Source organism: Cebidichthys violaceus, unplaced genomic scaffold, assembly GCF_023349555.1.
Source record: "Cebidichthys violaceus isolate CVI_PGR_0920_01 unplaced genomic scaffold, fCebVio1.0.p SCAF_4, whole genome shotgun sequence".
NCBI classification, from domain to species: domain Eukaryota; kingdom Metazoa; phylum Chordata; class Actinopteri; order Perciformes; family Stichaeidae; genus Cebidichthys; species Cebidichthys violaceus.
This window is the reverse complement of record NW_027176594.1, coordinates 11,018,537-11,032,324: the sequence shown is the minus strand read 5'-3', so window position 1 is coordinate 11,032,324 and position 13,788 is coordinate 11,018,537. Positions and strand designations below refer to the sequence as shown.

General features: G+C 40.1%; 1 protein-coding gene across 1 annotated transcript in view; it reads right to left on the bottom strand.

Moving 5' to 3' along the window:
• Window positions 1-2,789: 2,789 nt before the first annotated feature.
• The window catches only part of LOC137884735 (ribosomal protein S6 kinase beta-2-like), a 17,007-nt gene continuing 6,008 nt past the window's right edge, over window positions 2,790-13,788 (bottom strand). Inside the window, exons 8-16 of the mRNA XM_068726712.1 lie at window positions 11,915-12,015; window positions 11,340-11,430; window positions 10,903-10,993; window positions 10,255-10,362; window positions 8,227-8,289; window positions 7,070-7,147; window positions 6,714-6,821; window positions 6,408-6,520; window positions 2,790-6,299 (exon numbers count right to left, since the gene is read on the bottom strand). Coding sequence (XP_068582813.1) covers window positions 6,122-6,299; window positions 6,408-6,520; window positions 6,714-6,821; window positions 7,070-7,147; window positions 8,227-8,289; window positions 10,255-10,362; window positions 10,903-10,993; window positions 11,340-11,430; window positions 11,915-12,015 — 931 coding nt within the window. The 3' untranslated portion in view covers window positions 2,790-6,121. The remainder of the gene's footprint in view (window positions 6,300-6,407; window positions 6,521-6,713; window positions 6,822-7,069; window positions 7,148-8,226; window positions 8,290-10,254; window positions 10,363-10,902; window positions 10,994-11,339; window positions 11,431-11,914; window positions 12,016-13,788) is intronic.

Here is a 13,788-nt window from a genome sequence, read left to right as displayed (position 1 = left end):
GCTGCTAAAAGGCTTACCTGCTCCTGGTGAACGGGAGATGGAGATCCCCAACGAATCTGAGCTTTATAGTCCCACATGATGTGAACACATTTCAGTCTGATGTGTACTTAACATGCATGTGATAAAGCTAATCAGCGTGTCTGCACTCAGATCTCAATTTATCAGTGTTTGTTCAACTAGTTTCCAGAAGCTGTTGGAAACTAAACGCATTTGAGTGTCTCTGTGACAAAAAGTTAGACATCTGGGAAAGAAACACGATTTGAGTTTGGTGGACACGTTTTCTTACCAAAATGAACCCCAATTAATAGGTGAGCACCAATGACTGAAACTTACAGGTTTGCATGTAGTTTTTTTGGCAGATTTTTTGTTTTGACGTGATGACGTCAGTCAGTGACCTAAAGCAGCACCCGCTGACTTTGGTTGCTGGGAAATGAAATGAAAGGGCTGCTAATCAGTTAGTGAAGGTCACATTCACTATCTTTCAAGGTGCACCTGATAGTATTTACCGTATCTGATGGAGCTACAATAGCAATTTATAAGTCTTGGAAAAAAACATTGTTCAAATATTTCTTCACATACCGTTGCCCATTTAAAGCCAACATTTGATCAGGTAAAATCCATAAAACAAAGTTAGCTTGAGGAAATGAATACTTATCACTAAGCAAATATGTGTACATATAAAACAGTTATAACAAACTCTGTCGCCAAGTCTTTGCACAATACAATACCACCCCCTATTATGATGTCATCAAGATGTCATTTGGTAATAATATCATAAATAACAGCAAACGTCTTGAAAGAAAAGCAGCAGTTTAAAGCTGCTCGAATCAGTATTTATATAAACAATAGATGAAATTACTATAAATGTACTGTAAATTGGGAGGTGTACTTTTTGAAGGACTCATGGACAATTAAGTGACTCTGCGGTTCCTCTTGACAAAGGGGCTTTAGGGGCTTTCAAGTCATCGTTATGTTTCTTCACAACTTCACAGAAATAATGACGTCTGTTTGATTTTAATTTTATAAATCAGTGGGTTCAACATTTTGAACCCACTGTGATGTTAGGCCTTCTGTTATAAGGGGAATAATGGTATATATATATATATATATATATATATATATACACATATATATATGTATATACAGTGCTGTGAAAAAGTATTTGCCCCCTTCCGTGTTTCTTATTTTTTTGCATATTTGTCACACTTAAATGTTTCAGATCATCAAACAAATTTTAATATTAGACAAAGATAACCCGAGTAAATACAATATGCAGTTTTCAAATGATGATTTCTTTTATTAAGGGAGAAAAGCTATCCAAACCTACTTGGCCCTATGTGAAAAAGTAATTGCCCCCCCTTGATAAATCATGAATCAAATGTGATTTTTTGGAAAGCTGAGTTCAATTTCACTAGCCACACCCAGGCCTGATTACTGCCAGACCTGTTGAATCAAGAAGTCACTTAAATAGAACCTGTCTGACAAAGTGAAGTCGGCTAAAAGATCTCAAAAAGCAACACATCATGCCGCGATGTAAAGAAATTCAAGAACAGATGAGAAACAAAGTAACTGACATGAATCAGTCTGGAAAGACCCCAGAACAACATCTCAAGAACTGCAGGCCTCACTCGCCTCAGTTAAGGTCAGTGTTCATGATTCAACAATAAGAAAGAGACTGGGCACAAATAGCACCCATGGGAGAGTTCCAAGGCGAAAGCCACTGCTGAGCAAAAAGAACACAAAGGCTCGTCTCACATTTGCCAAAAAACATCTTGATGATCCCCGAGACTTTTGGGCAAATATTCTGTGGACTGACGAGACAAAAATTGAACTTTTTGGAAGGTGTGCGTCCCGTTACATCTGGCAAAACTGACACAGCATTTCATAAAAACAACATCATACCAACAGTCAGACATGGTGGTGGTAGTGTGATGGTCTGAGGCTGCTTTGCAACTGCAGGACCTGGACGACTTGCCATAATTTATGGAACCATGAATTCTGCTCTCTACCAGAACATCCTGAAAGAGAATGTCCGGCCATCAGTTTGTGACCTCAAACTCAAGCGCACTTTGGTTATGCAGCAGGACAATGATCCGGAACACACCAGCAAGTCCACCTCTGAATGGCTCAAAAAAAGCAAAATGAAGGTTTTGGAGTGGCCTAGTCAAAGTCTGGACTTAAATCTGATTGAGATGCTGTTGCATAACCTTAAACAAGGCGTTTCTGATCGAAAACCATCCAATGTGGCTGAATTAAAACAATTCTGCAAAGAAGAGTGGGACAAAATTCTTCCACAGCGATGTGAAAGACTCATTGTTAATATTTAAGTGACTTCTTGATTCAACAGGTCTGGCAGTAATCAGGCCTGGGTGTGGCTAGTGAAATTGAACTCAGCTTTCCAAAAAATCACATTTGATTCATGATTTATCAAGGGGGGGCAATTACTTTTTCATATAGGGCCAAGTAGGTTTGGATAGCTTTTCTCCCTTAATAAAAGAAATCATCATTTAAAAACTGCATATTGTATTTACTCGGGTTATCTTTGTCTAATATTAAAATTTGTTTGATGATCTGAAACATTTAAGTGTGACAAATATGCAAAAAAATAAGAAACCAGGAAGGGGGCAAATACTTTTTCACAGCACTGTATATATATATATATATATATATATACACACCATGTGAATCCCATGATTGCATTAGAGACATAATTAGCTCTCATCTACTTTGGGAAAATATTGATCCATCCATCAGTTAACTAAAACCTGCATGAATAAAATGCTCAATGCAGCAATTAATGTTTTTTTTATTCTTAACACATTCATCAGTTAGCAAACATAAAAAAGAAAAGAAAATCTGCAAAAAATCAAGGCGTAATATTTCCATCAACTCCGGAGGTGTAGAATCCTTTGCACGGCACTGTATAAATCAGTCTATAATTATTCTTAATGATGTAAATAAATACACAAAACTGAACACAGTTAAACAGTGGTTCCAACTGTCCTACAGCAAATTCCATGACGAGTGAGTGGCAACTTGGAGTAAAGACAAAACATCTAACAAAACAGCCGGGTTTCCTTTCATCTTGCATTTTAAATAATGTTTGCAATAACAATGTCATTACAGAAACAAAGGGCAGCGTGAAGAGTATAACTCGCATAGTAGTGTCACCACTCAGCAACTTGTGTACACAGTTAATGAGTGGAGGTAGGAAGACAGCCACTGCTGCAAACAGGAAGGTTTTGTAAAGGTAATGTATGGAGACCCAATGTGTTCAACATTAAATAAATAAATAAATAAGATACTATGAAACAATCATGAATACATGCAGATAAAATATATTACCATGAAACTGGGACAGACTTAAAACCCTTTTTAATTACATTTTATTTAAGAGTTTTTTGCTGGTCATTTTAATTTCATTCCAGCAGTTTAAATTTCAGAATGTGCTTCTTCCAAAGTCGCTATTATTCCATGTCATTTCCTGTCTGAATGAGAAGACAGTCAATTAATACTGATGTGACATAACAGTCTACAGCCAACGCTGAGGTGAGGCTGTACAGCAGTATACTGAGTTAAATGCTAACATGCTGATGTTTAGCAGGTAGGCTATAATGTTTATCATGCTCGACTAGCATGTTAGCATGCTACCATTGAGATAGTCCACTGCATAGGTGGAAAGTATGACCTGCTGCTGGCGCTTCAGGAGAAGTCAGAGGATCACGAAAATCCTAAAAGCTTATCTTCTGGGTACCATGAACATCTGTACGTTCATATCAATCCATCCACAAGTTGTCCCTTGAATCAAAAGTTGATTGGACTACATAACAATTATTACATATTTGGTCTGGATATGTTCAGATGATTCTTCATGTATGCATTATTGAACCCTTTGAGTCTCTATAGTTTACACCTGGTAAAATAGATTATTTAATCTCCAGTGAAGACCATAATATAACTCATAGATTGTTAAACTAATATTTGTCATACATAAAATATTATTTGCATACAATCCCTGCTCAAGCTAATTATTTCTGTTGCCTTGAAGAGGTGCCTGTGTGTCAGACCCATGCAAGCTTAAAGTTCCGGTCAGTGGTAGAATTTAGGGAGACCTCTTGTCAGAAAATGATCTGTTCATTAGTGCATTATCACCTGAATGTAAGAATAGCTGTGTTTTCGTTAGCATACAATAAGTCTTCATATCTACACAGAGTCTGCCGTGTCGCAGCACCATGTTACTACAGCAGGAGGCTGAATTCACTGAATGCCCCTTGGAGGCACCAGTCTGACAACTGCTCTACTATAATGCATGAAGTGGGTGGTTTTGCGGGTCGGGTTCTCATAACTTGTCTGGTGGGGGCAGGTATTACAATGTTTACTGAGGTAATAAATCAAGAGAGAAGTAAAGTCTCTAGACTTCTATACAACCAGAGGAGTCGTCCCCTGGTGGCCATTAGAGAGAATGCAGCTTTAAGGCACTATTGTATGGGCTTCGCTTTTCAAACATTGCTGCCTGCTCTAGAGAAGGCCTTTTGCGTTTTCATGTTGAAGTGGAAGCTTGAATTTGCTGAAGTGAATGCACCTGAAAGCCACGTTCTTTTACACATGATGAGAGGGAGGGGTGAGGCAACCTCACCACTAGACATCACTAAATCCTACAAACTGGTCCTTTAACTTCCTCGTATGGTCCTGTAACAAGATATACTGACAAGGGACAGGATTTTGTTTCCGTTTACCTCAATCTACGAGTCATTTATTCAAAGAAAAAGAAAAAACAAAAAGCTGAAAGATTTTTGGCATCAAATGAACCTCATAACCTTCCATGATCCATCCAAGTGCTGAATTAGGTTTTGACTGTAAGCAGCCTGCAGTTAGTTAACGCAGCGTCAGCCTTTACAGGTATGTCAAGCAATGACAATCAAACAAAACTAAATATCTAGGAATTCATTCTTTTTTTTATAATTAATAGTATTTGATGTATTTTATTTGTAAAAATATGTTTGTTCAATAACCCAAAATACATTTTATCCAACATTATAATTTATTTTCTGACCGCACAGCTTTTACCAGCCTGCTTTGACTTTACATTGTAATAATTATATAGACGTACTATATGTTTATATGAACACATATTTTGATTACTATACAGGAGCACAACCTCCTCAACTGCCCAAATGAATAAATACAGTGCACTCTATCATAGTGTGATTGGTCCGGTTGTACACTGACAGGATGTGTCACAAGCTTTGGCAGTAGTCATTAAGATTCTCTGTTAAGACAGCTCAGAGAAACACTGATGAACGTCTCCATATTTACTTAAGATCATATATATATTTATGAATACATCGCTTTCCATGTGCGATGGAGCATTGAATTCAGTAGATTTTGTTGTGATATAGTCCCACTCCTACCCTACTTTAAGCTTGATAACCTCAAGTGATCCTTTATCAGTTCTCTAATTGATAGCTAACCTCTTTGCACAGACTTCGGTGAGCTTATTAAAAGCTGATGAACTAATTAAAAGCAAAAAGCTTTATATCAGTTTCCCTTTACTGTAGTTGAGCTAGCATGTACATACAAAATGAAACACTGTTATGATCAACCCATCATTTACCGGATTTAGACTCCTCACGGTAGATTCAGTGGAGAAGAAGCATCATTGGTAGTTTCCCTCTTTCCAGTGCTTCTTGTATAAAAGGTTGACATTGATATTAAGTCATTGTTTCCCATACATCAGTGCAACTCTTAAGTGCAGACATATGGAAGCTGTAAATTTAAGCTCCATGCAATAAAGTTACCATCTGAGACCAATGAAAGAAAAGCAAGAGAATTCCATGTTGATCCAGTGGATGTGTGTGGAGGGATCTACCTGTAGATAGGGATATGGAAAACAGCCCCAATACTACTGGATTCCTTTTCCATGCTGAATGTGAGAGAAAAGAAAATGGACAGCTTTCCACTTTTCTTTTCGGCTTTTCAGCGACCTCCAAGTTAAACTGCCTCTAAAGCATGACACCAGCAAAAACACTTGAGCTCGGTGCCTCAACACTTACTATATACTATGAAAAAATGTCAATCTGGCTGAGGTCTTGCAGCGCAGGCTGGCTCTTTGAAGATGTCCTCATCTCCGATGTCCCTTCTGCTTCTTGTTTCTTGCAGGCGTCCTGATCGGCTGACTGACACCTCCATTTTCCAAGGAGGCAGAAACCGGAGCCGCCGGTGGAGAGGTGGGACAGAAAAGGTATGGCTCTCCATCGATGCTGGACTTGAAAGGTCCCGCTGAGGAAAAGTTCAGAGGACTGAAAGAAATGGACACAAAAAAAGAGTTATAAGATGGTTTGTAAAAGGACTCATCATTGTATGCATCTTCTTTATGAAGACAAAAGGAAAGGAGAAGTGTGCAGTACCTGATGGGTGTGCGGGGGCTGCTGTTGTGTCGGCGTACAGCTCGTGCTCGGGGCTCGAATGAGAAGCCTTCTTTTAGACTCTCTAGGACCGATGGAGCCACGTAGGTGAAACCCTGATAGAAAATCACAGATGGATAATGTTACCGTGTTACTGGCTTCCTCATTAAAACAGTTTTGTTTGTTGTATTTTTTAGACTAAATGAAAAGAGAGGAATACAGTGCATTGACTAATTATCAATACAGTATTCTCTTCCAGTAAACTGTGGTTTCTACTGGAGCATAAAAATATAAAGAAGAGAATCTCACAGCAAAGGCGAGCTCTGCACTGTGGCTCAGTCTGGTATCGTCTGGACTGTCCACTGGTGTCTGTCTGGTGAACCGGGTGTCAAACTGGCTTACATCCTCGTCCGACTGCTATGGAGACAGATGGGAAAACAGAGGCAGCCAAAAAGTTAGAGAGGGATTGATTGAAAAAGAGGAGATTCATCGCGTATGAAGATGTGAAGGTGTGGAAGAATGGAACATGATCATGAAAGAGATGGTGGTAGTTAAGAAGAAAAAAACAGCAATGGAAGAATGAGAGCTGAGAATAACTCGCATAATATTAACTTAAAAAGCCATTCAATAACATACTGGGCCCAACAGGACAGCTGATGACCTACCAGTTGTGGCTTGTACGGCGGCTCCATTGTCTTGTTCAGCAGCTCAGCCCAGTTGATGTGCCTGAAGAACGGATGTTTCTGCAGTGGAACAAAAGGGCTGATTTATAGATTCTCTGTGAACCCCAATTTCTAGCTGACATGTACACATGAATCCCTAAACACAAGGGAACTGTGAGTCATCGTCTCTTTTGTATACAAGTTCTGGTTATGCTTTGAATTGGGAAGCATCTTAAAATCACGTCATCGTCCTCTCTCTGCTGTCAATTGTAAATCTTTGCAGAACAACAGTTTGAGTTGCTGCTCTACCGCTGCATCGATCCATTAGTTTCTTTGTGTTATTGTGATTCATTGAAGTCACACAATAACACAAATGAACTAGAAAAAGCATTTCCTGGAGAAACATCTTCAGTTCCCCGTTAGAAAGGGCCGCTTGACAGCAAGCTTACCCTGTGACAATATTCCAAATACAGTGTACACATTAACTGATATTGATTCTTTTAGTGTCTAAAATACATCCACAGCATTACATTGCTTTGCTCCCCACTGGTTCTCCTGTCTGTTTCTATAAACTCCATTTATTGTAGTAAACCACTGACTGTGGAGAAGAACCTCATACAACCACACTTCAAAAAGCACAGCCATCCCTTTAACATCTAGGCGGTGCATCTATGACAAGCATGTTAGTGGCTGGCCTGCCTCTTTGGTTTGCTTGTATAGCTCCTACTGTGTAAGGTGAATGGACTGTACTTGTATAGTTCTTTTCTAGTCTTCTGACCACTCAAAGCTCTTTAACACTACATGTCAGCATTCATCAATTCACACCCATTCATATACTGATGACAGGGCTACCATGCAAGGTGTCACCTGCTCATCATGCTAACATTCACACACTGTAGGCAGTGTCTTGCCCTTAGACACATCGACATGGCCTAGTGGAGCAGGGGATCGAACCGCCGAACCTCTGGTTGAAGGACGACCACTGAGCCACACTGGTGGAGGGTGTTTTGAATCATCACATCTTCAATACATCTTTGGTGCCTTCACATGTGGATGTGGTGTATTTTAGCTTGTCCAGTTAGAAGGAAACCCTGTTAACACCAGGTATCAGGCTAACGGGGTGAACCGATGTTCCCACCACTGTTGGAGAATGAGTGTACCTGGATGTCAGCACAGTCTGCTTTACTGGAGCCAAGTCTTTGGGCTGGATTCTTCTTTAACAGCTGAAAGAAAAAGGGAAAACAGAGTCGGGCAGTTTGAATTTAAAGAATATATGCATTCCATTATATAATTTCTAATGAGCAATCATACCAAGAACATAACAAAATGAAAATAGAGAGGGATAGATAGATAATTATACTGCCCACACTGACTGTATTGTATTCAATGGTAACTTTAACTGGTTTTAACTAAACCAATAACTAAACCAATATTTGCTTTAATATATAAATTAAATAAGCGTAAAGGCTCCACACACAGCCTGAACATGCAGTGCTGCTTGGACCAACTGATCTCCATCTTTAGAAAATTATCCCTGTAGACAGCCTGGCTTATTCACAGTTTTCAGCTTCAATCCTGGCATTAAAAGGTGGGATTTTATTTTTATTTTTTTAAAAGAAAAAAAAATAAAAAATCACAAAGACGTTTTAGTATACGCATAGCTTTAAAGAGGGACTGCAGGGTAAAGGGGGTTTGTGTTTTTTGTTCTTAAAACAAAGACTACATATAAAACAAAAGGCTGGCATATCATTGTTCTCCAAACAATCCAGAATAATGTTCCCAATCCAACAACACCATCGGATGATTGTCGTTTCATTTATTGATCTAAAATTCATTTATTTTGGTCACCAGCATGCATCCGCTCTGCACTGAATATCAAAGAGGATCCCATTTTCAGTACTTCACCTTGTAGTAAGACCTTTTCCAGACTCACGTTATGTACCGCAAGTGACAGAATATTCATAATTCCCATCTGTCATATTGCTTTGGCTTTGTGAGAGATTATCAAAACATGGCACATTTTAGCTCCTTAAAAAGAAGAAACTCATTAATGGTGGTTATGAAAAAGAGAAAGAAATTCAAACTAACATATCAAACACTACTAGAGAGCCTGACAGACCATGATAAATGATACATAAATACCAATAGATGAAATGCTCCTATTCACTCCTGCAGTTTAGTGCTTTAAGCATCTCGTACTTTTGCACTGTGAGGAAACGTGTGCATCGAGCCACTTCATAGAGTAACGGCTCACCTGAGAATAAAAATGAATCAAGCTTATTTCCATCAGCAAAAAAGAACACATTGCTATGTCCTCTGAATGTGACCTTTGTGTAGGTCTATTACATAATCGCCTGATCGCTATTATTTGAGCTGACAAATGTCCTTGAAGAAAGAATGTGGGAGACAGGAGAAGAAACTGTAGCTGTCCGGAAGGCGATGTCAGCCAGATGTTTGGTAATAAGGTTTGGATGTCTCGACCACGGGTCAGGTGATCTGAACTCCTGGTGTTTTTGACAGCTCTAGAGAAAGTTATGCTGGAGGGTCGCTGTCATCAGATAATTAACATAAAAGTGTTTGGATAGATCGATCCATGGCTCCAATAGTCCATGTCGATGCGTCACTCAAATTGCTATGAGTGGGTATGAATGTTAGATATTCCTGATGGGCAGGAGGCACCTTACATGGTAGCCTATGTCATCAGTGGGTGAATGATGACATGTAGTGTTAAAGAGCTTTGAGTGGTCGAAGACTAGAAAAGAACTATACAAGTACAGTCCATTCACTATTTACAGTGTAACCCTGAAGTGAGCATCAGCTTTGCATGAAGGCAAAACTAAGTCTCCCCTGTGCTTCCTGACCTCCGTCTGGAAGCTGAAGCAGGCCCTGGCTTTGTGTTTCGCTGTTGCATAATCACTTTTGAAAATAAAATCAAGCCTCCTTCTACCTGAATAAACTGTGGTAACCACGGTTTTGTTAGGACATTTTTCTTATATTAGCGGTGCGGCACTAAATGAACGGAAACAGACAAATCGCTCATAATCTATTTGTATGACAATTAACCGTCAATTAGAATTCACTTAAAGATTGAAACAGTCTTTCCTATGGGTGATAAAACAATGTACAAAATAATTCTCAGAAAATGATCCAACTCTATGTTTGCTCTCATTTCAGTGTGTTTTACAGACCTTTTTGATGAGGTCCCTGGCATCGATGGTCAGGTATGGCGGCAGATTGAGTTTACACTTCAAGATCTTATCAATGGTCTTCTTCCTGTTTTCAGCTGTGAATGGAGGCTGGTGGAGAATCACAGGAGGGAGTCAGTAGTGACTCAAAGAGGTTTCTGTAGTTAGGATAGAAATCCATCACAGCAGCAGTAAACAGCATCACATTGTTGGGCGGTACTAAATATTTCACCGTAATGTTAGGCTAGGGAAACAGCTATATGTACCCACTGACAGTGTACCACAAGAATAAACAGTGTGGACTCTTATGTGGACACAGCCGAGTTACGATATGGCAAAACCAATCACAGAAGTCCAAAAGTCACACTGAAAAGACAAGTGAAACCAGGTGATGTGGACCACCACTGAGGATGTCTCCTTTTCAAGGTTTTGGGAGAAGAGATTTCGAGCAAGTTCTTATCACACAAATATCAGTTCAAAAGACTAAAACTGAAACTATTAAAGCCCGTCATCAACTCCAGACTTATCCATCTATTCATTACCTGTGACCGCTGTCCTAATCATGTTAACCTGCATGTCTTTGGGCTGTGGGAGGAAGCCTACACTGATCTCCAGACAGTTTCCTCGTAATTAATTACTACTCCAACTTACTGATCCGGTCATCATGTCGTACATCAGGGCCCCGAGGCTCCACCAGTCTACTGCTCTGTTGTGACCCGACCTGGTCAGGATCTCTGGAGCCCTGGTAGAGAAAAAGATACACACACAAACACAAAGTGAGGAAGTTATCGGAGTAAAAGAAATGTGTGTGGGCGGAGCAAACTGGCAGAACACTTTATATTTCTATTGATGCAAAACATACTGATTTAAACTCTTAATTATGACATACGTATAAGCTTACAAACTTTGCAATTTAAGTTTGTAAATTATGTTGCAATGTGTTTTCCTAAAACACCAGAGATACTCCAGCATCAATATGAGCATCACACAGGGGTTAAACATCTACGGGGTAAGAGAGCGGCAGCGTGTGCGTGTGTGTGTGGTCTGTAGAGGTGCGTTTATGTGAGAGTGAGGCAAGTGTTACCTACATGTACTCTATGGTGCCACAGAAGGTGTGTGTGACACTTCCATCATGAATGGATTCCTTACAGAGGCCAAAGTCGGTTAGCTTGATGTGTCCTTCAAAAAGAGAGAAAAAAAAAGCATATAGAAGTAAAACTATCCATGTTAATGTGAAAGGCACAATTTAGAAGTAAGAGGAAATGACACTATCACAAAATGATGATCAACAATTATGCAAAGGGGGAACAGGAAACAACACAAAGCAACCACAGGGTGTTGCATGCATAAGGGCACTTAAAGAAGCAGCATGTAGGATTTAGTGGCATCTAACAGCAGACCCCATCCAACTGAAAACCCCTCCCTCACTCCTCCGGTCCCAAGCTTGTCGGAGAACTACGGTGGACTTCAGTAATGTACAAATATTTATTTATTGGATGTCAGATTGTGCCCAAAAACAATCACAGACTACACACGAATTCTGAAAATGTTAACACCCCCTTCCTACTCAGATATACAGTATGCATGATCATTCTGCATTTAAAGACAACCGTGAAGTGAATTGATTTGTATTGATCACATTTATTAACATATGGTGTGTTACCTTGGTGATTAAGCATGATGTTTTCAGGTTTGAGGTCTCGGTAAATAATCCCGTTGGAGTGGAGGTGACCGAGAGCCAATGTGATCTCTCCTAGATAGAAACTTCAAACAGACAGAAATGATTTGAGTCCAAGTGGTAACGGAGGGAGAATGATCTTCTCAATTGCAAAAGAGGAACTAGGAATAATTGACTAACTAAGTAGGAATGAACAAATGTATCGTTATCATGCTTCAGTTTTATGTAGAGATGCACCCATCGATTGGCCACCCGTCAAAACCAGCCAGGTGTCAGCTGATCGCCCATGACCATAAACTGGCCAATCATATTTGCCTGTATTTTTTGGAAGTCAAATTTGATGATGATAGTTTTAAGTCATGCAGACAGCAGCACTGACAGTAACGTCAGAGGCAAACCTTTGCAAACCCAGGCAAAGGCCGATAGAGCTGGGCGGACAGGCTGCAGGACAGACAGGCTGCAGGACAGACAGACTACAGGACAGACAGGCTGCAGGACAGACAGGCTGCAGGACAGACAGGCTGCAGGACAGACAGACTACAGGACAGACAGGCTGCAGGACAGACAGGCTGCAGGACAGACAGACTACAGGACAGACAGGCTGCAGGACAGACAGGCTGCAGGACAGACAGGCTACAGGACAGACAGGCTGCAGGACAGACAGGCTGCAGCCTCAAAACGCCACCGTTTTGAAGAAGACAACTTGCGTTTGTGCACCGACCACACATGGCGTAAAAACAACACTCGTGGACTCGGCATGAAACTATTTTATTCGAAAAAGGATGTGTGGGTGGAAACCTCCGAGTGTGTGACAGGAAATGTGCTGCTTTAATGACTTGGCTACTACCAAGAGGTTAAAGCGCTCCTCTGGTCATGGCGGTCACGTGCACACTGCAGGTTGAGTCTCACTCGATAGCCTTCATTGCTTCATTATTACCTAGACCAAGGGTCACTAATAGGCGTACTGCGGTCCGGATCCGGACCCAGACGCCGTTGTATCCGGACCCAGGTCCTAAAACCGATAGATAATTGAGAATTATTACATTTTGACGGAGCGCTTTTATTTTAACCGGCGCAGCTTTTCCAGCCTTTACGGCACTTGTTCAGCGGCGTAAATCACATCACGTGATGCAGCTCAGCCAATCAAATATGGGTATTCTGACAAGTTTCCTGACTCGAGTGAGATGTGCACACACGGGAGATGAGGAAAGAGAACGAGGAGTAGGAGATTTATTACGCGAGTCAGAGAAGTTATTTCACATGACGTTCTCCAAAGAGAGAAAAGTGGTCAGAGAGACCAGAGTCTTTAACCAAGAATGAACAGACTCTTATTGGTGAATTCTTCCCACGAACAGTTTAACACCAGTGTATCTCATATGTTCAGAGACCGTGACGATTATTAAAGCGGTAATGTGAAGTGCCACTACGAGACAAAGCACAACTCTTTTGATCAAACGTATCCACTCACATCTGAAATGAAGACGCAGAAAATAAACCGAAGAGCCCAACATGATCAGAATCCTAAAACATTAATTCACTGTCCAACAATGATGTTAACAGAGAGAATAGAGCTGAAACAAGTGGTTTAATAACCACACATAAAGTCCATGCTCACACATTTCTCTTGTTAGAAGATGAGAAAAATATAATATCGTGGCTTCTTCACACCTGAATTTAAAGCTGCAGAGCATTTCAGTGAAATTAATTTTTCTAAAATGAAGTACTCTATTTTAAGATGCACATTTTTTCAAAATATTTCTGTTATATCACTTATTCTTTAATCCAGCCCTTATTTTACTTGAAATGAGAAGAACATTTATTTATGTATATATATGGCACTAAATAGCGCAAGTTAGATA